Source organism: Myotis davidii, unplaced genomic scaffold (genome assembly GCF_000327345.1).
Source record: "Myotis davidii unplaced genomic scaffold, ASM32734v1 scaffold332, whole genome shotgun sequence".
In the NCBI taxonomy this organism is placed as follows: Eukaryota; Metazoa; Chordata; class Mammalia; order Chiroptera; family Vespertilionidae; genus Myotis; species Myotis davidii.
This window is the reverse complement of record NW_006285779.1, coordinates 6,465,916-6,488,581: the sequence shown is the minus strand read 5'-3', so window position 1 is coordinate 6,488,581 and position 22,666 is coordinate 6,465,916. Positions and strand designations below refer to the sequence as shown.

The 22,666-nt window shown below is 52.4% G+C and overlaps 4 protein-coding genes across 4 annotated transcripts in view; all 4 read left to right on the top strand.

Annotated features, from left to right (window-relative positions):
* The window catches only part of UBTD1 (ubiquitin domain containing 1), a 77,830-nt gene extending 72,347 nt beyond the window's left edge, over positions 1-5,483 (top strand). Inside the window, exons 5-6 of the mRNA XM_006756606.2 lie at positions 2,818-3,045; positions 4,384-5,483. Of these exons, the coding sequence (XP_006756669.1) occupies positions 2,818-3,045; positions 4,384-4,769 (614 nt within the window). The 3' untranslated portion in view covers positions 4,770-5,483. The remainder of the gene's footprint in view (positions 1-2,817; positions 3,046-4,383) is intronic.
* A 1,435-nt stretch (positions 5,484-6,918) lies between these two features.
* Positions 6,919-16,731, top strand: ANKRD2 (ankyrin repeat domain 2). The gene is given in 10 exon segments (XM_006756594.2): positions 6,919-6,958; positions 6,961-7,100; positions 11,228-11,329; positions 12,307-12,476; positions 12,558-12,645; positions 14,009-14,107; positions 14,455-14,553; positions 15,376-15,474; positions 15,581-15,679; positions 16,491-16,731. Coding segments are annotated over 10 exon segments (1,071 nt in total). The 5' UTR covers positions 6,919-6,933; the 3' UTR covers positions 16,641-16,731.
* Positions 16,732-17,140: 409 nt separating this feature from the next.
* Positions 17,141-22,666, top strand: part of HOGA1 (4-hydroxy-2-oxoglutarate aldolase 1) — a 21,224-nt gene continuing 15,698 nt past the window's right edge. The window contains exon 1 of the mRNA XM_006756587.2: positions 17,141-17,691. Within this exon, the coding sequence (XP_006756650.1) occupies positions 17,481-17,691 (211 nt within the window). The 5' untranslated portion in view covers positions 17,141-17,480. The remainder of the gene's footprint in view (positions 17,692-22,666) is intronic.
* Positions 20,925-22,276, top strand: LOC102759260 (chromosome unknown open reading frame, human C10orf62). Its single transcript, XM_015559368.1, is given in 2 exon segments — positions 20,925-21,650; positions 21,653-22,276. Coding segments are annotated over 2 exon segments (687 nt in total). The 5' UTR covers positions 20,925-21,479; the 3' UTR covers positions 22,169-22,276.

Here is a 22,666-nt window from a genome sequence, read left to right as displayed (position 1 = left end):
GGGGTGGGGTGTACTGCCCAGGCCTCTCCTCTCTCGGGAGGTAGGTTATCAAACAATGCCAGGGACTTGCCCTGACTGGGGTGGCTAAGTTGGTTGGAGCATCATCCTGTACACCAAAAGGTGTGGGTTTGATCCCCAATCAGGGTGAATGTGGGAGACAACTGATCAATGTTTTCCTCTCTCCCTCTCCCTTTCTCTCTCTCTCTCTCTCTCTCTTTCTCTCTCTCTCTCTCTCCTCTCTCTCCTCTCTCTCTCTTCTCTTTCCTCTCTCACTAAAAGACAATTTAATTGGGTGAGGATTAAAAAAGAAAGTTTCAGTTACTATATTTTTCATTTCTAGAAGTCTATATAGTTCTTTTAATTCCTGCTTGGTCATTCTTTATAAACTCCTTTTCCCTGTTCATATTTTCAAGAGTCTCTTATTTCTTAATCTCAGTATTTCATAATCTGTGTTTGATAAATCCCATATCTGAAATTTTTTGAGTCTGATTCTTCTGTTTGCTATTTGTGCTGGCTCTGTCTCATATTGCCTTGTTTCCTTGTATGTTTTGATTTTTTAAAAAACCCCAATAAACTGTGACCTTATTATTTCTTTTCCTTGGAACTTTATCTCTGGAATTATTTGAGGCCTGGTTTGAGGCTGTTTTTCTAGAAAGAAGATTTGCATTTCCTTCTGCTAACCCAGGGACACTTTAAATTAAAAGTTGGTTGGAGCGTTTTCTGCCTGCAAAGGTATCCGCAAACCGACCTTTGTGGATTCAGTCTAACCTGAGGTGAAACCCTCTCTCTGTCACTGACTGTGTGACCTCGGGCAAGTCATTTAATCTCTCCGCCTGTCCCATCATCTGTGAAATAGCAATAACACCTGCCACCTGAGGCAATAGCAAGGATGAAATGGGATAATGTACATAAATAAAGTGCTTACATGGGGTTCTTTCACACAGTTGGTAGACAGTGAAAGTCATTCTCTTCCCCAGAAGAGCCCCCCTTTTCTGCCCTGGCCAGTGGGGATAGCCTAGCGGTAGCCCCCAGCTCTAGTCCAGTCTCTCTCATGCAGGATCCGACTTAGAGTGGGAGACAAGTACTTTATTAATCCTCACCTGAGGACATTTGGTGGAACATGAATAACAAGTCATTAAAATTGTTTATAATTTAAATCATGGGAGTATGCTAGGTGTACTGGTTAATATCGGATTTTGTAATCAAAGAAAACACGATAATTTCAAGAGAAACATCAAAAGTGCTTTATTCGAAGTAATGTCCATCGCTAGCTACACACTTCCCCCATCTTTCAGGTAATTTGTGGACACCGTCCCAATAGAACTTTTCTTGTTTTGAGGCAAACCATTCAGAGACCCAATTTTCCCCTTCTTCGTATGTTTTGAAGTGCTGCTAAGGCTTTCTTTCGTGCCGTTGAAGCAACATTTTACTGATGCCTTTCGGTTTTCCATTTATTTGTCTTTCCTTCAGTTGATGTGGCACCCATTTTCCTTCCTTTAAAATCTTTCCCATTGCTTGTAAACGATCGGCAATTGTTTGCTGAGTAACGTTTAATCTTTCTGCAAGTTGTTTTTAAGTTTGACACGCATCTTCATCCAATAATGCTTGTAATTGTTGGCCTTCAAACTTTTTCGGTTGACCTGGACATTCTTTGTCTTTCGCATCGAAATCATTACTTTTAAAGCATTTAAACCAGCGTTCACAAGTATCTTGAGATGGAGCGTGGTCACCATAAGCTTCCCGAAGTATTCAGCAGCACTTTTCTTCAAAATAAAGTAATGAATTATAACTTCCTGCAAGTGCTCTTTTTTTGGCACGAAATTCGACATTTTTAAGTGTAAAAATATCTATGATGTTAACACCTTCAGCAAATTTGACATATGAAGTTTTGAAGCTTGTTGTTAATACAACAAAATAGCATACATATAAAATTGCATATATATCAATATATGTGTAACTCCATTTAGTGAAAGAATCCGCATTATTAACTGGTACAACTAGTACATTGACAGTAATATAAATGTGAAATAAACAGAAAGTTATATATTGCCAAGAGAACATTTTAAATCCTATGTATAACAAAGAATATAAAATATTTAATAATATGAACTCAACTATATTGAGAAAAATGGAGAAAAGGAAGCTGGATGGAAATATGTCCAGATGTCAACATTTCTGAATGGTGGAATTCTTGAGGAATCTTTTTCTGCAATGGCAGAATGGAGTAGGCATAGTCAAAGCGTGGCCGTGGAGTCAGAAAGTCTTGTGTTAATTGGTACCTGGTGGCCTTAGACAGACAACAACCTCTCTGGGTGTTAGTTTCCTCGCCGTTGGGTTATTTTGAGGATCAAGTGAATAATGGGTCTAAAGCAGCGGTCACCAACCTTTCGTACCTCACAGACCATCAGTGGTCTGCGGACCACCAGCTGGCGACCGCTGGTCTAACGTGCCTAGCCTTTGGTCTGGCACAAGCTGGCTCTATAAATGGTGGCAGTTATTATTTTTACACATCTGTATTCTTTCTAGATTGAAAAAATACTGAATATGTACTACCTTATAATCAGTTACATAACAGCAGTAACAACAGTAAGAACAGTATATGCTTGCTGATAGAAGTACTGTACGTCCCCAGGTTTGGTGCGTGCAGTTTCCAGACTCTTCCCTGACTCCAAGGATAGGTCCAAAGACTAAATACTTAGGAGCCACTGCAATGGGGTAGGGTGGGCTGGGCAGTGGGTCCTGGTCCTGGCCTGGGCATGAGGGGGCTGGGCAGCCCTGGCTTTAGAGGTGCTGAGCCTCCCTCTCTGTCCTGCCTAGGACGCAATGAGCCCCTGAAGAAGGAGCGGCTGAAGTGGAAGAGCGACTACCCCATGACGGACGGGCAGCTGCGGAGCAAGCGGGATGAGTTCTGGGACACAGCACCTGCTTTCGAGGGCCGCAAGGAGATCTGGGACGCCCTCAAGGCTGCCGCCTATGCAGCTGAGGCCAATGACCATGAGCTGGCTCAGGCCATCCTGGATGGAGCCAGCATCACCCTGCCACATGGTGAGCGGCAGGGTTGGGGCTTGGTCCCCGCTGGAGGCGGGGCCATTATTGCTGTTTATGGTGGAGGAGAGTCTGTGGTCAGCCGCACTAGGAATTGCTATCCAAGCTGGTGGGTGGCGGGTGTGGCTATCCACTTGTTCATTCAGCAGGCCTATGAGCAGGACCAGGAGTGAGGGCACAAAGAAAAATGAGACACAGTCCCTGTTTGCCCAGTGAGGGAGTGGAAAGGCACCAGCAAACCTCAAAGCAGTGTGATGAGAGCAGGCTAAGGATTACTCAGGCGCTTTGAGATCCCAGAACACCTAAGGGACCAACCTTCTGTTGGGTACTTACGTGCTGAGCACTGAACTAGATACCTCATTTACATTCATAACAGCCTGTGGGACTGTGTAAAGAGGGGGTAATGGTAGAACTCTATAGAGTCTTAGACCTAGGTTTAACATGAGTGTTCCCCTGCTTTGTGACCTTGAGCTAGGAGCTTCTCGAATTTAAAGCCTCAGTGACTTTAATGGGGATATCTACTTCATAGGCCAGTTGTTAGGATTCAGTGAGCTACCCTAACATCATTTAGTATAGTCCTAGCACTTAGTAGGTGCTTAGGGCATAGTAAATATATTTCTACATGCAGTACATTGTACAAGCAAGGAAATTGAGGCTCATTAGGTATAACACCCCACACCACCCAAGTCAAGACATGAAGAGCAGGGCCTGTGCTGTTTCATTCATTCTTATACACCCAGCACCCAGCACATATGCTCAGCAATGTTGTTGAATAAACAAATGGAAAATTAAATAATTTTCCAGGGTTGTACAAACCAGTATCTGGTAGAGACAGAATGCCAGCCCAGGTCTTCCTGACTCTACCTGGAGCTCCTCCAAGCTCACCCAGGAACACATGACTGAAGGGCGGGCTTGGGACTCTGGGTGGCCATGACAGGCGTATTAGTCTGCTTGGCCTGCTATAACAAAATACCACAGACTGGATGGCTTATTAAACAACAAATTTATTTCTCACAGTTCTTGAGGCTGGGAAGCTCAAGACCAAGGTGCCAGCTGGAATCAGTTTTAGGCAAGAGCTCTCTGCCTGGCTGGTAGATGGCCGCCTGCTTGCATTGTCCTTACATGGTAGAGAGAGGGCGGGAGCATTCTTGTGTCTCTTATCATGACACTAATTCTGCCAGATCAGGATCCCACCCAAATGATCTCATTGCACTTTAATTACTCTCATATAGGCCCCTATTTCCAAATACATTGGGTTTAGAACTTTAACATAGGGATTTTCTGTGGGGATATAAGTCAGCCCCCAAGCAGACTCTGATAGCTCTGTCTTTCCCACAGGCACTCTCTGTGAATGCTACGATGAGCTGGGCAATCGCTACCAGCTGCCCATCTACTGCCTGTCGCCACCCGTGAACCTGCTGCTGGAACACACTGAGGAGGAGAGTGTGGAGCCCCCAGAGCCCACACCCAGCGTGCGTCGTGAGTTCCCGCTGAAGGTGCGCCTCTCCACGGGCAAGGACGTGAGGCTCAGCGCCAGCCTGCCCGACACAGTGGGGCAGCTCAAGAGGCAGCTGCACGCCCAGGAGGGCATCGAGCCGTCCTGGCAGCGCTGGTTCTTCTCTGGGAAGCTGCTCACAGACCGCACGCGGCTCCAGGAAACCAAGATCCAGAAAGATTTTGTCATCCAGGTCATCATCAACCAGCCCCCACCACCCCAGGACTGAGGAGCCTACGGACCCCTGGGCAGAGAGGCCAGGGAGGGCCTCTGCGGGGCTGAGAGGCCCCGGGCTGGAGCACCAGGCCCCTCCCTGCTGCTGCCTTCGAGTGCTGATGTTTTCTTCAGGGGTGCCTCCCTGCTGTTTGGCTGCTGGGCGAGCCGTAAAGGGACCCTGCCTCCCAGGGCACCGTGGGCCACCAGTGCCCAGCACCCAGGAAGCAGTGCTGCCACACAGGCCTTGCCAACCTTGTCAGAGAAAAGGAAAACTGGGGCCCCCCACCCTGCCTGTCTCCACAGCAGGTTTGAGCCATGAGGGCCAGCTGGAGGCCCCTGAAGCCCAGATCTGTCATCTGGTGCTTCCAGCTGTGCTCACTCGGTTTTCTGCTCAGGGTCTGAAGCAGCTGCTGTCTCCCTCTCCTCCCCCTCCCCCCTGACTCTGCCCTGGGCACAATGCCAGTGCCCTGGAGGGGAGGGGACTGCTCATGAGCCCCAGGAGGTGGGAGCCTGAGGCCAACCTTTGCCTCTCCCTGCCCCCAGCACAATTGGCAGAGACGAGGCGGTTGGCCGGACAGCTGGGCTGCTGTGGCAGGGGTCTGCCCAGGGCCATCTCCTGGCTGTAACCCAAACATGGGGTGCCTGCAGCCAGTCATGGCCCCGCAGCAGGTCCCTGTGTACAGACATATCTGCATATTTATCAATAAAGCCTTTTGCTCCTTCTTTCTCTCTTGCCTGGCTATGACTTTGGGTTCCCCTGCAGCTCTGTGGAGCCTGGGAACCGGTTCTGGTGTGGGGGAAGGTGGGTGCCCGGCCTCCCAGCTGCTCTGGGTGCAGCAGAGAGTACAATGGAGCAGGCTTTGAACCCTAGTGTCTGGGCCCTGTGTTCTTAGGGGTCTTCAGGAAAAGCCGCTTAACCTCTGAATCCACTTTGCTTGTCTTTCAAGTGGATGTGATACCACCTGCCCTGTCTCCTCCCTCAGTTGCTGGGAGGAGTAAATGGGCTAACAGATGTGAAGAAGGCGGCATCTCAGGAAGGCGGTGGTAGTTCCCTGCTGGTCTGTTCCTGCAGCAGGCGGGTGCTGGCTTCTGGCTCCAGCCCCTGAGCCAGACCCTCAGGACTAAGGTGTGTGCAGATCCTGGAGACACTGCTCACTTGCTGATGTTAAAGCAAAATTTCTGACAAACTTAGAGCATGTGTTGGCTTGCCAGCAAGGAGACCAGAGAAAAAAGGGAGCTGTCCTGTGCTTCCCTGGGGGAAAGTGTGCATGTACGCGGAGAGGGCAGTCTTGGAGAAGGTGGTCTCGCTAAGGACAGGCCACGCAAATGTTACAGAACCGCAGAGCCGTGGTGTCCCTGGTTCACTGGCAGTTAAACGGGGCCGAGCAAGTACAGGCCTGCTGCTTCTCCAGTTGGGGGTATTTTTCTTTCTCAGTGAGCATGGCTGTCCCCAGTCAGGGAGGCCTGACAGGGAAACAGGAGAAAAGGACGATCAGTCCGAGCTGGTGTCGTCATCTGAGCTTGGCAATGTACTCTGGCCCTTCCACTGGCTTCTTGAGACTCCTATTGAAGGAAGACCCTATACCTCCTGCAGAGGCCCCTGAAACAGACAGATCAGGAACGAATGGACATAAAGCCAAATGCAGGGATGCTCTGCTAGGGGGCGCTGTGGGACCCCAGAGACGCAAAGGCCTGCATGAACTGTGCACAAAGCGGGAGGCAGCCGCCCTGACACCCACCAGCCACCGGGCACTTCAGCTGGGAGGGAGCACCTGCCCCTTTCCAGAGCCAGCAGGGCCTGTATGCAGGACATGGGACGGTCTTGGGGGATGTCCCCACTTTGGCTTTCAGGCCCCCTGATTAGCCCTGGCTGGGCACAGTTTTCAGGCGTCCAGCAGGTGGCACTGCCATCAGGGCTAGAGGCAGCCAGTGGGCCCTTCCTGCAGCCCAGCTGCCCTGGCTAAGGACCAGCTGTGCCTAAGCACTCATGGCAAAAGCTGGGCAGGCTCCTTCCTGCAGCCCCTGCTCTCCGGGTGCTGTGCCCTCCGGCTCTAATAGGCTAGGGGATGTGGGGGGCAACTGTCCTTGCCTCTCCCCTGCTCTCTCCGGCTACCCGGGGTGAAGGTGACGGGGGCCGGGGAGCGGGGGGACAGGTGGAGAATTGAGCTGGTGAGCTCATGGCAAAGGCGCCCAGCAAAGGGGGGGGGGTGCCCTGGTCTATAAAGCCCCCGTGGCTCTTTGGCCTGCAGAAGCGGGCATGGACAGCACCATGGCGGGCTCCGAGGCGCTACAGAGCGCCACAGCGCTTATTGAGGAGCGGCTGGCACAGGAGGAGGAGAATGAGGTATGGGCAGAGGTATGGGTGCCCAGGGGGGTTCTGAGGAGATCCAGCTCTGCTGTCAAGGGAAGGAAGAGGCTGGCTGCCACGCCTGTGGTGGAAGGAGGACAGGTGTCCCTAGGGCTCCATTCCATCCAAAGGGTCTCCTGGTGGAGAGGGCTGCTGGTGGGAGACTGAGGCCTCAGCCCTAAGAACTGAGGGACAGTGGGTGAGTGAGCCAAGCTGGGCTCCCCGAGACACTGCCCATGCACCTGGGCCTTGAGATAAGCCAGGCTGCACAGAATGAGACAGCTAGGAAGCTGCCTGGGGGTGTGGGAATGTGGGCCCCTGAGATCCCCCAGTTTCTGGGTGGGAGACAGACAGGAGGAACTCCAGGTTTGGTCACTGAAGAAGAACAAAGACGGAGCAGAAGGAGAAAGGAAGCATGGGTTCCCCAGGACTGCCAGCCACACGTGGAGAGGCCGTGGGAGCATGGGGCTCTGGGCAACTGCATTTTCTCTGGAATAAAGAAATGGGAGAGGAGCGTGCCAGCTTGTCCTGCTTTTCACTTTATTTAAACTAGACCTAGAGTCTGCTCTGCTGAATGCAGAAGTGCTGTGAGGACTGAGAGGAACTGTAAGGCCAGTCCCTGCCTCCTTTTTACCAACCTGCATTCCTTTAAGCCAGCGGTTCTCAACCTGTGGGTCGAGACCCCTTTGGGGGTCGAAGGACCCTTTCACAGGGGTCGCCTAAGACCATCGGGAAGCACATATATAATTACATATTGTTTTTGTGATTAATCACTGTGCTTTAATTATGTTCAATTTGTAGCAATGAAAATACATCCTGCATATCAGATATTTACGATTCATAACAGTAGCAACATTACAGTTATGAAGTAGCAATGAAAATAATTTTATGGTTGGGGGTCACCACAACATGAGGAACTGTATTAAAGGGTCGCGGCATTAGGAAGGTTGAGAACCACTGCTTTAAGCCAACACCTGTCAGGTGCATAGTCTACTAAGAAAGCAGAGTGAGGGAGTGGTGGAATAGAGGTGTTAAATCAGAAAGAAGTGAAGGAGCACAAAGGGTGGATGAGTCATTCCAACTGTGGGCCCTCAAGGACTTCTCTGTGGACAGGATGGCATTTGAGCTGGGCCTTCAAGAATGGTGAGTGGAGAGCAGGGTATTCCAGGCTGAGGAAAAGACAGGTACTAAAGTTTAGATCAGTGAAAGGATGACTGTTATTAGAAATTCTGGTAGCAGGGGCTAAGGCTGGGAAGGGAAGCAGGACAAAAACCAGAGAGGGACATGTGAAAGATACGTATTCTGTGGGCAATGGGGAGCCACTAAATGTTGATGAGTGAGGGTGGTGCTATTTGACCTATTTTAGGAAGGCAACTCTGAAAGCCCTAAGAAGGACTTGTTGGAGGAGGGAAGACTGGCCCTAACAGGAATGGGAGGGAGAAGACAAGTCAGCCTAGAGGTAGACTCCATTCAAAAAAAGAAGAGTGACGAATGGGGTGAGGATGAGGGAGGATCAGGACACCCGTGGAAGAAGAGATGAGGCCTAGGGAAGGGAAGGCAGTCTTGTAAGTGAAGAGTTTGGACCAAGCCTGCTGAGTCTTGGCTGGGGCATCCCTGGAAGTCCAGGAATGCTATTTCTCACTCTCCCAAGGCTTGTCCATCAGCGCCAGGCAGGTGAGTCATGCCACTGTGCCGTTTTTGGAATGCTGGATGCAGAGGCATTAATCAAAGGGACATGGAGCAGTCCTCGTCCATTCATTCATGCAACAAATATAGCAGCAGGGCTCTCAGGACACTGGGTGCCCGCAGAGCCAGCCTTCCCTGGAGTCTAGTAGCTTAGCAAATGCTGGCTACTAGGCTAAGTATTGTACAGGCATTCTCCCATTCAATCTGCACAGCCATCTATGAAGTAAAGTGGGAGTTGTGCTTCACCCACTAGCATCCAAGGCAATAGCATTTATTGAGTCCCTGCTGCATGCCAGCCCACAAAGACTAATCTGAAGCTAGGGGCCATAGAGTCTGGGTAAGACATGGATGAACATTAGCGTCCCCAGTTGTTCCCACCAGCCCAAGCCCAGCAGGGTCCTCAGAGAAGAGCCTCTGACCAGTCTGTGCCCCCTTCTTGGGGTGGGAGGGGAAAAAGTTCCTGGAGACCAGCCCAGGGAATGAGGCTCCGTTGTGGGACACTTACTGGGTCAGGTCATCACTGAGGACTGATGGGTGGACAGAAATGCTGAGCCCACCTGCAACCATCCATTCACTCGTGCATTCATTTCTTCTCTAAACCAGGAATGGGGAATGTCTGGCCCACGGGCCATATATGGCCCATGAAATCATTTGGTCTGGCTCTGCCAAGGCATTAGGGGTGAGTTAATTAAATGTTTGACCAAATAGAGCAGGCTAATTTATTTATTTATTTTTTTAGAGAGAGAGAGGAAGGGAGAGGGATAGAGAGTTAGAAACATCGATGAGAGAGAAACATCGATCAGCTGCCTCCTGCACACTCCCTCCTGGGGATGTGCCTGCAACCAAGGTACATGCCCTTGACTGAAATCGAACTGGGACCCTTCAATCCTCAGGCCGAGGCTCTATCCACTGAGCCAAACCGGTTACGGCAAGCAGGCTAATTTTTAAGTAGATAATTTTGTATGGCCCACGAATGATGTCATAAATATCCAAATGGCCCTTGGCAGAAAAAAGGTTCCAACATTCACTGAGTACCTACCATGTGTTAGGCCCTGTCACAGGTGCAGGGGATACCAAGATGATTAGGATCCAAGCCCACGCTCTGGCTGCTCCATGCGGATCCCAGCCAGACTCCCACACGCAGGAGTAGCTGTAGCCTGAGGGCATCCCTTGGCCCCGGGAGAGGAGGCAGTGTTTGAGGAGAGGCCAGCACTGGGGATACGTCAAACCACACAAGTCTGACATGGAAGGGAGAAGCCCGTGGAGAACAGGACCTCCAAAATAGAGACTTGGGAAATCAGATCCACCCTTGGAAAGTGTAACACCAGGACTCAGTGAGAGCTCTAAAAGGGTGGCCATTCCTCCCAAGCTGCCATCTCGGCCAGCACCCTCCTGCCTGGGCGAATGTTCCCGGTGCGCTGGAACCTCAGAGATGGGGGCCAGCTGTTCACAGAGAGCCTTCCTTGAAGAGAGAAGGAGGAAGTAGCCCAGGCAGGTAGGTCAGAGCTACAAATGGAGAGGAGACTGGGAAGGGGTTTCACCTGTATTTTTACAGTGAGAATAAGGTTACTAGAGTCCACTTCAAGCTGAAAGCCGGGGACTTTTGGCTCTCATCCCTTAGGTTCCCTAAGAGCAACAGTTTCTATACTTTAGGATTTCATGAATCAGTAAAATCTGAGGGGAAAAAGTTAGTATCGGACATAGATTTGCAAATTTTTTATATTGCCAAGTAAGCCATTTAAAAAATAACTCTCATCTCTCATCACATTGTTTCATCAAAGTAAATTTTTATGGCATAAAATTTTTTAAAAGTAATCTCAGTGCTTGAAAAAGTTAATATACTAGGTGTACTGGTTAATAATGTGGATTTTTTTCAATAAATCCTCCCTTTAAAATCTTTCCCATTGCTTGTAAATGATTGGAAATTATTTGCTGAGCAACATTTAATCTTTCTGCAAGTTTTTTTTTGAGTATGACATGCATCTTCATCCAATAATGCTTGTAATTGGTCTTTACATATCAAATCACATATATATCAACATATGTGTAACTCCATCTATTGGAAAAAAAAATCCGCATTATTAACCGGTACAGCTAGTATTTAGTTTCATGAAAATTCATTTCAATCGCTTTTAATGTTGTTTGGCTGGGGACTGGGGGCTATCATTGGGCAGGAGTCAGAGCTGGACTTGGGGTTGGGTTTGGGTTTGGGGTTGAGGTGGGGAACTACAACTGGCCCCCTTTTTTGGATGGGTCTCTCCAGGAGCCCTGCTCCTGCCAGGGGCCTCCAGGACCAGTCAGGGGTGGGCAAAGGAAGGGCCTGAGGCCACACAGGAGAAGGTCTTCGGAGCGTATCCTCGGAGTGGTTAGGGGAGAGGCCACCTCCTCCCGGGCTCTGCAGACAGGCCCTGGAGCAGGTCTTGTCCTTGGCTCATCAGAAACTCCGTGGAACCGCCCACCAGAAGCAGCCCATGGACATGCTGGTGCTGGAGGATGAGAAGCACCACGGGGCTGCGAATCTGGCCCTGCAAAAGGTTAAGGTAAGTGGGAGGAGAAGCCAGTGTCTGTGCTCAGGAGACAAGCCAGGCAGTTCTGGCCTTGCTGCTCCTGGGTCCTTGAACCCCCTATTAGCAATGCAGCATGCATGTCAACACCCCACCCTGGGCGTGCTGAGTCAGAATCTGCACACATACAGACCCCGGGGGAGCCCAGAGGAGGGAGAACCATATGACAGGCACCCTGCAGGCATTAAGGGGCGGAGGGAGGCTGTGCGTGCTGACAGGAGAGATCTCCTTGCTGATGAGAGAAAACCCAGTTTCCAGACACTGTGTGCAGGATGACGCCATAGGAGGTGGGTCTGAAAGGGCATTGACTGAGCCACGGGAGGTTACCTCTGGGAGAGAAGGGCTTTCTCTTCAAAACCTTTATGTTTCTGTATTATTTTTATTTTTATAAATGTTTTGATTGATTTTTAGAGAGAGGAAGGGAGAGAGGGAGAGATAGAAACATCAATGAGAGAGAAACATCGATCCGCTGCCTCCTGCACACCCCCTACTGGGGATCCAGCCCGCAAGCCTGGCATGTGCCCTGATCGGAAATTGAACCTGGGACCTCTTGATCCACGGGAAGATGCTCAACCAACTGAGCCACACCTGCGGGGCATATTTTTAATGTTAATCATCTATTACTTTTATGGTCACACACGAGTGGAATTGCGCGGGAGGCTGTGGATTCGGACTCTGTTCTGAAGGCCTGGGCTAGGAATTGCCTCTGAGAGTCCCTCTTCATCAGCTCCCCGCCCCCCCCACCACCACCACGTGAAGCCTTCCCAGCAGCTCCCTCAAGCCTCCCTTGCCCGCTGACCAGCGCCACCTGGGTCTGGGTCTCATCTGCTTTTGTGCTCCCCGGAAGGAGAGCTACACTTGGATTCTTTCCCTCTTGAAAGCCCTCCCCCTCCAGCTTAGCACAGGGGTCCCCACGCCCCCGGCCTGGGGGTTGACGGGCCATCCCCACGCAGGGCCAGGAGCGTGTGCGCAAGACATCCTTAGACCTGCGACGGGAGATCATCGAGGTGGGTGGGATCCAGAACCTCATCGAGCTGCGGAAAAAACGGAAGCAGAAGAAGCGGGCTGCCCTGGTCGCCCAGGAGCCGCCTCCAGAGCCCGAGGAGATCGTAAGCTCCGGGGAGCACACCTGTGTGGGCAGGGGAGCCCGGGAGGGCCAGGAGCACTGCGGGGCGGCCCTGGGTGATGGCATTTCCGCCCTCAGACGTTTTTTTTAAGCTGCCGTGGAAGGGAAAATGAAGGTCATCGAGAAGTTTCTGGCCGATGGGGGCTCCCCGGACACCTGCGATCAGGTGATGCTCTCACCGACCCCTTCACCTGCGCCTGACTCCCTTTCAGAGTGGCCACCCCACCCTTCCCACTTGTGGGCCTATTTGAGAACAGGCATTGGGCGTCCTTTGGGAGGGGTGTCCTCAGAAGATTTGGGATGGTCCTTCTCACACAGGAATTTATCTAAATCCTTAGGCCCTTTTCCACGCGGACCCCATCCAGAGTGCCAAATGTCACGTGGCTCTTTAGGGAAGAAAGAGGAATGGGATCAAATAAAAAGAGTGCCTCTCCCTGGCGATGTGGCCTGTAGTTAGGCCCCTCACCCCTCCGTGCCTCAGTTTCCTCCTCTGTAACACAGCCTGCTTCCCTCAGAGCACATTACACGGATCAAATGGAATAATAGTGCTTAGATAAGCATTTATTGAATGAATGAAAAAACCATAAAACTCATGCGAGGATATATTTTTGTACTGTATATCATACTTCTTTTACTTTTTTATTTTATTGTGAGAAAATATATGTAACATGGGCCATGCCATGTTAGCCATTTTAAGTGTATAATTCAGCAGCATAGATTGCATTTATAATGCTGTGCAACCATCAACACTATTTTCAAAACGTTTCCACCACCGACCATACTTTTTTTGTTTCCTTGAAACAGCCTCTTTCTTACTTTAAGCAAATTAATGAACCTGCATCATTGTGGGCTTAGTCTACATGTCCTTTCTATTCTGTAGACTCCAGAGTCTTAATCCTCTTGTTCCATCTGAGTATCGCCTCCCTCAGAGCAGCTCCTCCCTCAGGTCCTGGGAGTACAAAAAAGGAAAAGATGAGGGTTGAGAGTAGATGTTTCGAGAGACTGAAGCAGAAAGCCAACTGCATTGGGAAGGGAGGAAGTTCATCCTCTCCTTGTCTCAGTAATCAGGGTGCACCTGCCCATCCTGGCCCTGGGCTAGGCACTCCGGGGAAACAGGGCCGAGCAAGCCTCAGCTGGCCTTCCAACACTCCTCATGCGGGAGGATTGCCTGGGCCCCTGGACAGTTCTGGCCTAGAGGTTTCAAGAAGATGATGGTACCGGAGCTACATCTTGAAGGAATAGCGAGGATTCTTTAAGCACTCAAGGGAGTGAGGCAAAATGGGCACGCTGGCACAGGGAAGAGCCCGTGCGAAGGCCGGGCTTGATGTGCTGGGGGCAGTGAGAAGGACGGAGTCTGCAGGGCATAAGGGAATCTGGACAGAGCATGAGGAGCTGGCAAACATGGACGATATGGGGACCCAACACAAGGGCCATTATCAAGCCGGGGGAAGGCCTCAGCCTCAGCTTGTGTGGGAGACAGGCTCAGGCCCAGGCCGGACGTCAGGCCCTGACGGCCTCTGTGGGGACAGTTCCGCAGGACAGCACTACACCGAGCTTCCCTGGAGGGCCACATGGAGATCCTGGAGAAACTGCTGGAGAGCGGGGCCACTGTGGACTTTCAGGATCGGGTGAGCGCGAGGGCAGGTATTGGGTAGGAGGCAGGAGGTGGGCCTAGACTCCCTCTCTGTGTGCCAACCTGGGGCACAGACAGGCTGCCTCAGGGGCCGAGCCCCACCTTCAGTGGGTTGCATGACCTTGGGCAGGCCCCATCTCCTCCTCAGCAAATCTGTCTTGGACTAGATGGGTCCCCAGGGTTCTTAGGTTCTGCTTGATCCATCGCCCAGGCACTGGACTGCCCCATCCCTTCCCTGTACCCTTCTCCTGGGTATCTCCCTGCCCTTTGGGCTGGGGCCCTGTCCCCCAGGGCACTTTCTTCTCTGAAGCTCTGCAGTTAGGTCCCATCCTTCCCTTCTAGCTGGACTGCACAGCCATGCATTGGGCCTGCCGCGGGGGCCACTTGGAGGTGGTGAAACTCCTGCAAAGCCGAGGAGCAGACACCAATATGAGAGATAAGGTGAGGCAATAATGCTCACAGGTATTGGGGTGGCTGTGGGCGGGAGTGGGAAGCAAAGGGCGGAAACGCAGTGAACAAGTCTGGTTTCCAGAGTGGCTGCAGAGCCCAGGGATGGACCATTTCCATCAAATGAAGGCCCTTGGCAACCATCATCTGGGGACTGGAGCAGGAAGAGCAGAGGAGAGGGAGGGGGAAGAGATTCACTGTCCTGGGGACTTTGGGACCATCCAAAAGATACAGGATTTATTCATCCATGCAATCCTTCATCCTCCTTCTGTCTATCCACCTGTCCATTATTCATCCATCCATCCATCCATCCATTCATTCATTTATTCATCCACCTTTTTAAAATTTATTCTTTGTATGTGACCCTGAGCGAGTGATAACCTCTGAGCCTGTTGCTCCTCTGTAAAATGTCTTGCAGGGTTCTTATGTACATTAGATGGGAAAATGAATGTAAATTAATTACTTGTTAAACATGTATAATGTTTGATAAGCTTTTGCCATGCCCATCACATAGTCATCTCTCAATAAATGACATCTATTACAATTACTAAGAGAAGGGCAGAGGAGTGAGCAGTTGCTCATAGCTGAGTAAGGGGGGAATCATGGAAGGCTTCCCGGAGAAGGTGGCATGTAAAGCTTCAAAGCTAGGCCATTGGGTAGGATGGTGAGAACTGTAGCATTCCTTGCCCCTCCAGGGCGCAGGCCCTGGCACAAGGACCTGGGGGAGGAATAAGGCTGGAGTTAAGACAACCCCCTTCCCAAAGCCACACAGGCCAGGCCCCTTCAGCCAATGGCTCCTGCTTCCTCCCTACTTAGTTGCTGAGCACCCCCCTGCATGTGGCGGTTCGAACAGGGCACGTGGAGATTGTGGAGCACTTCCTGTCCCTGGGCCAGGACATCAATGCCAAAGACAGAGTGAGTGTCTGGGTTCTCCCCTGCCCAGCCCCACCATAGGGGTGCAGGCAGCCTGCGGGCTCCCCCATGCCAATATGGGCTCTGATGAGTGTCACACTGGCTCTAGGAAGGGGACAGTGCCCTGCATGACGCCGTGAGGCTCAACCGCTACAAAATCATCAAACTGCTGCTCCTGCATGGGGCTGACATGATGGCCACGAACCTGGTAAGTTCACTCCTTTCCTGATTCAGTCATCAGTGTGCACGGCACACCCAGGCCCTGTGCTGGGCGGTCAGAGGAAACGGAACCGAACAAGACTCAGCCTGCCTGCCCTTGGAGCTCTCACATCGGAGAGTCTCTCTGGGACCCCGGGGACTGCAGGCCCAGCCAGCTTCCCAAGTCTCTATGCTTGTCTATCTCCAGAGGGCAGGTGCAGAGAAACAGCCTGGAGGGCAGTTAGGGGACTTCCCAAAGGACCCCACAATAGACCAAAGGGGGTCCTACTATCCTCTCCCCCGCCGCCCCCCGCCAGGGAGGCCCAAATCATGGAGGGTCAGAGCAGGAAGAACCTAAGCCCTCGGTTGGCGTGCCTGTTCCTGGCACACCATGCTGGTTTCTGGTGGTCCTTGAGTGCTCTTAGCATCCCATGTCCCCTTGTCCAAGCTCTTCTTTGGGATTCAGAGCAACCACAGAACGGAGGAGAATGCCCCCCGCCCCCCAATCAAGAAAGCTAAGGGGCTACGGGAAAGCCAGGGAGATAGGGGGAGGGGGAGGGCGAGGACATCTCAACCTCAGCATTATTGCTATTCGGGGCTCGGCCGCCTGTGCACTGCAGGGTGCTTAAGCAGCATCCCTGACCGCTACTCAAGATGCCAGTAGTACCCACTCCCCACCTACTAACACCCCCCCCCCCGCCATTGTGATGAGCAAAAGGTCTCCAGGCACTGCCAACTGCTCCCTGCTGGGAACCACTGGTATAGATGAGGGCACCTCCTGGTACAGACTTCCAAATAGTGATCTCCTCTTGGTCCCCCAGGCAGGAAAGACTCCCACGGATCTGGTGAAGCTGTGGCAAGCTGACACCCGGAATGCTCTGGAGCACCCTGAGCCGGGGTCAGAGCAGAACGGGCTGGAGGGGGCTGCGGAGAGTGGGCGGGAGACCCCCCAGCCTGTGCCAGCCCAGTAAATGCCTGTACGGCCCCCAGACCTGAGCCATTCCTCCGTGGAAGACCCAGGAGCGCCCACAAGCTGCCGCAATAAAAAATGTCCTTTTGCTATGTGTGATGTTGTTTCTGTCTGTGCCTGGCATATTTAGGAATGCAAGAATGGGCTGGGGAAGGGGGGCTGTCTTAACTCCAGCCTTATCCCTTCCCCTAGTCCCTGAGCCAGCCCTGCTGCATTTCCTCCTCTCCTGGCTTTCGCCCTGTCACCCCTCTTCCCAAGTCCCAGCGTGGATCAGCTTCCCCATGCACTCGTCCTAGACCACCCCTCCTTGTGACTGCAGTCCCATGGGGCTGTGTGTGGCCAGCACAGGCCTGTCAGGTGGCAGCCTTAACAGGAGGAGGAGTCTGGCTGGGAAGGGGGGCAGCCAAGGGGCTGTGGATCACCCAGATCTGCCACGCCTCCCACAGGACTCAGCCAATCGACTACTCGGCCAACACGGAACTGCCAAGCAAAAGGTGGCGGGGCTCCTGGCTTTGAGCTGGGAACTGTGGGAGGAGGACTCAGGCCTCACTAGAAACACTCTTTAGTGTCGGGACCCCAGGAACCCGTCCTCCATCTGGCAAGGGACATTGAGTTGTGGCCTTCCTCCAGGTGCTCCCCAGCAAGAGGAGCACCCCCCCCCCCCGACCTATAGGCCTAGCCTTCGACCCTGGGGACACCCGGCCCAGCCTGCCCCAGGGCTGACAAGTCAGGGGCAGCAAATTTTTAACTAACACATTGATCATTAACAGGGGTCGGAAGGGGTCCAAACTCAGCCTCCCGTCGGGACAGAGACGAGCTGGGCCTCAGGCTTCCTGCGGAGATGCTGGGCCCCCGGGTCTGGTCCTCTGTGAGGCAGGGGTTGAGCAGGGGCTTGTCTAGAAATGTGGGGGGCCGGGCCTCAGGGGAGGGGAGGAAGGTGGACATCGCGGGCATCTATCCCCCTCTGACCACCCCCTTCACTGCCACCTCGGAGGTGGACTACGGGAAACTGGAGGAGAATCTGCAGAAACTGGGCACCTTCCCCTTCAAAGGTAAGTGGGCCTGTCCACGGTGGGGCTCGGGGGAGACGTGAATGGCCTGGTCTCTTCAGCCAGAAACCAGAGGGAGGCACCAGGCCTGGCAAGCTGCTCAGGAGCAGTGCAGTGCAGTGCCCTGGGCTCGTTTTACTACGGGAGAGGCACAGAGTCAGGTGGGAAGCTCCCTGCCGGCCTGAGACCCCGACTGAATCCCTGCTGCCTCAGTTCCCACAGCTGTAAACTGCTAATGCGCCATCTTAGCTCTCAGCATTATGATGAGGATCAGACGAGATAATGGGTGTGAAAGTCCTTGTTAACCTGGCACCCTGTGCAAGTGTGAGGGCAGCCAGGTGTCCAGTGGCAGCCCAGCCAGCAGGCTCACCCCGCTCAAAGCCTTGTTTGCACTCTCTCTTCTGGGTAAAGCCTCCCTTGGCAAAATTAATTCCTGTTCTGGATTCTCTGACTCATTTCCCCTATGCACATGGGTCTCCCCTCTCTGAGGCCAGGGACCAGATTATATTAGTGGCACTCGACATACAGCACAGCCACAATCACAATAAATGAAGTTAGACTTACTGGTGCGTGGCTGAGCTGGGATTTGAACCCAGGTCGGACTGCACAGCCATACTGAGTTGCACTCCGCTGCACTGACCGCTGAGTTGCTAGGCCAGACGATTGCAGCAGCGTCTGTTCAGCACCGGCTTTGGGAATGGAGTGGGTCCGGCTGAGGCGGTGTGTGGAGCAATTAAGAACATGGACTCGAGTTTCAAATCACAGGTCTGCCTGATCTGAAACTGAAGTAGCGATTACATGATTACTGATGTAGCTGTGAGCTAGTCTCCCTAAACCTCAGTCCCCCATCTGACACATGGGAGTAATAATGCCCATCTCATAGGACGGTAGGGAGAAAAATCCGAGAGAATGCAAGTGAGAGCATGCTGCAAGCGGCAGAGCGAGACTTGGAAGGTACTGAGTCCAAGGATAATGATTGTGAGGATGACAGCACGGGACTGTGGGCAAAGCCGCTTTGGGACAGTGACTGCTGGCCTGAGACCCCATTCATGTCTTGGTCTGAGGTGATGGGATCTTTCCTTAGAGGACAGTGAATGCGCTGTGGACGCCCACTTTGAGTTGTGACACAAACACTAAGTAAATTTCTGCTGGGACTCAGGTCATGGGGGCCTGAAGCTGAGGCCTGGTTCTCTTGAAGCAAAGAAAGAAGCTCCTTACATCCCTAAGAGGAGAGAAGGTTCTGCTTTACCTTCTAGGTTCCAGGACACCTGAGCACAGGGGGTGCGGAGGGTGGACTTTGGGTCTGGTGTCTCCCTACCACCCAGAGAACCACAGAGACCCCCAGGTTCTTTGAACCCTCCCCCCGACTCCTGCAGAGGGCAGGGCAGTGCCCAGGAGCATAGGCTGCCGTGGACGTGGCAGGCATTAGTCCATCTCCCATGCAACCCACCCAGGAGCCTGCTCCCACCTCCCCTCTCTCTTCCCCCCAACACAAGATGGGGGAGGGGCAGTGGGCTGTGTGGAAAGAGCCAGCATCTGGAGTGAGGAGACTGGGTAAGCATCCTGGTTCCACCCGTTAACAGCGACCTTGGAGAGTTTCCTCATTTTCGATGGGAATTGAGCCACCGGGTTCAACGCGTTTCTCCCAAAGAGCTCAAACAGGAGGCCCTAGCACAAGGAACATAGAACCATAGGGTCCTGTCACTGGTCCCAGGACACAGACCGATGCCCAGGAAAGGAGCAGTGGGCCACTTTCGCTGTGAAATCGGCGTTTCTCTTGCCTAATCCTGGCCCTGCTTTGCAGCTCAACACTCAGGGGCAGAGGGGAGAACCATCATTCTCATTGCCAGCCCCCCTGTGCCAAGATGAAGGCCCCCCCAAAGCGGGGAGCCTGCCCTTGATGAATCAGTGAACAGCTAGAGATTGTTCTGGAAGGCATGGCCTGAAACCCTGTAGCTTTTTTTTTAATATTTTTTAATTTTTCTATTACAGTTGACGGACAAATTATACTACTTGCAGGTTTCAACTAGTGATTAAACACTCACATAACTTACAAAGTGATCATCCCGATGAATCTAATGCCATCTGATACCATACATCGTTATTATACTATGATGGACTAGTGTGGCTCTTTATGTTTTCATTGTTAATTTGTACTGGCTATTTGAATAAAGAGTATTCTTTTTAAATACAAGTTACAACTAGAGACTGGAGGGTGGAGTTGTTGCCGAGGGGCCATCTGATCCTGAACTCACTCCCACAAACCACCTCAGAGATGAACTTTGAATTGTTATTTCCAAACGAGGTCATTGGACGACCACAGAGCTACTCCAGCCAGACGGGAGTTAGTGTTCCCATAGAACTTTAAGCTGTGTCTTCTTCCCTTAGTATGTGGACTAGACCATCTTTTCTTGTGATAAGAGAGAATATTTTGGTGTATATTGAAGCCATTACTGCATTAAATAAAATATTCTGTTTAAAATCTCACAATTTTTACAATCCTATTTTAACATTTCATTTAAAAAAAATGTGTTAGCTGCCTCTGGGTGGGAAAATAGAGCGGCCCAGACCCGCTTGCACCCCGAGGCCCTGGATATAATTTGGGATGTGGGCCAGCCTGTCAGTTGTCTGTGCCTTTGGAGAGCCTGGCAGGCTGGCCCACAGGCTCACACCTGCACTGTGCCCATGTACGGGGTGGGTCGGGGGTGGTGGTATATTCTGGGTTTGCAGGTGCATCACCAAGACAAGATGTAGCAGCTGCATCCTGAAATGGCCCCAGGGATCTGGGACCCGGTGACTGCTCTTGTCCTATCTGCTCTGCCTTCTCAGCCTGCTGTCTTCCCCTCCCCCATTTGTGACCTCATGTTATTCTAGAATGAGCTCCTTGCTGGACCCCTTTTCCTTCTGGACCCTGCTCCATAACGGGGCTGGGGGCTTCAAGTGGGGATGGAATGCGCTGGCAGCAGATATGGGTCCTGGATGGAGAGAGATGCCGCCTCAGGTGGCCAGGACTGGATGCCAGCCTAACCAAGGGTGTCCTCCAACCACGAACAGCTTGATCTAGAACAGCGGTTCTCAACCTTCTGGCCCTTTAAATACAGTTCCTCATGTTGTGACCCAACCATAAAATTATTTTCGTTGCTACTTCATAACTGTAATGTTGCTACTGTTATGAATCGTCATGTAAATATCTGTTACGCAGGATGGTCTTAGGCGATCCCTGTGAAAGGGTCGTTCGACTGCCAAAGGGGTCGCGACCCACAGGTTGAGAACCGCTGATCTAGAAGCCTCTGCCTGCTGGGAACCACTGGATAGCAAAGGAGAGAAACCAAAGGCTGGAAGATAAGAAGGACTGAGTTGCAGAATGGGTCACAAGCAGCAGACAGAAGGGACTCAGAGTTGGGGAAGCTGCCCTTCCACTGACCTTGGGGATAGCCGTCAGGGTGGGAGACAGAACCTGGGCCTCAGACAATGCCTGCCGGGTCGACATGAGGGATGCTGTAGCCTTCTCCCCCTGGCCCCCCCCCCAACCAATGAACCTCATAATGGGGTTCATTGCTGAGGCGGGAGGCGTATCCTAGGAAGGGTGCAGCGGTGGGCCTGCCTGCCAGACACCCACAGGGAGCCTGCCCTTTCAAGCATGAAACATACCATCCGGGCTCCCCCCCTCCCAGTGCACTCTTAGCTCTGCCTGCCTGGCTAGGGTCCTGGAGAACTTCTTGGAGCTCATCCAGCAACCATCATGCAAGGTGGTGCTGGGGACGGTCCTCTTAATCGGAGGTGGAAGCCTCATGCTGTGGCTTCGGAAGAGGAGTAGGAGGAGGAAGATAGCCTCTGTGTCTCCACAAGAGGAGCATGAGCCACAAGAATGCCACAGAGCGCAGAATGAGAACTGGATCAAATCCCACTTTAGCCGCCTTTCCGACGAGAAGCTGTGAATGGCAAATCACTACCCTGGACCCCAGCCCCCGGCAGCGCCCCCGCCCCCCAGCCTGAGACTGTCAACCGAGAGGCCGGCACCACGGTTCACATGGAGACCCCCGCCTTGAGGGAGCCCTTCGCCAACAAGCAGAAGGTGCCTGCGTACTCAGTGGTCAGAGAGACCCACAAGGAGTCCTCATCCACAGATGAGGCCACGTGGGCCGCCGTGGCTGCTAGTACTAAGGAGCTTGACACCAAGGGACGCCAGCTGGCCAACTCCATGTTGCAGCGGGCCATGGTGTACCGGAACTCAGGCCACCTGGAGTCCAAGGACCTCAACCAAGAGGAGCTGAAGGCCCTCCAGGAGGTGGAGATAAAGCTGAAGAGCAATTTCCTCGCGCAGCGGGAAACCACTGTCGCTGGTATGAACCACACACACACCTTCCATGGCCATGGTCACCATGGCCACCAGGATCATCCAAGCCACCCAAACCACCACCAGAGCCACAGCCTGCCCAACCGCAGCCATCAGACCTATCAGCCCTTCGAAGCCATCTAACCACGGATGGAGAAGCCCCTTCCCCCGACAGGGCTGGCATACAATCACAGGCCTGTTTTCTCTCCCGTGGGACAGCCTTTGTGGCCCAGAGTGAGATGCGGTCATCCCAACCCCTTCTTCCTCAGGTGGACCCCTTCAACGTCATGAGTGGACTCTGCCACAGAGGATGGGCCCTAATGGAAGAAGAGCGTGGAGGGAGCAAAGCAGCTGAAACAGACTCACAGGTTCCTGTAGACACACTGAGAGAAGACAGATGAGGCAGATCCCAGGAGCAGCTGAGAGCCACACCGATGCCACATGCCTGAGCCAATAAAGCCTTGCACCCCCTCACTCTGAGTCCGGGGGCTCTGTAGCCAGCCTCAGGGCTGGGCAGGAATGTGGGGGGTCCTTCTCCCACACCCCTTTTTGGTGTGCGCCTTGACCTGGGGCCTTTTTGCTGAGCTGATTTGAGACACCGTAAACAGCTTCCCAGGTCTCAGGTTCTGGGGACGGGATATC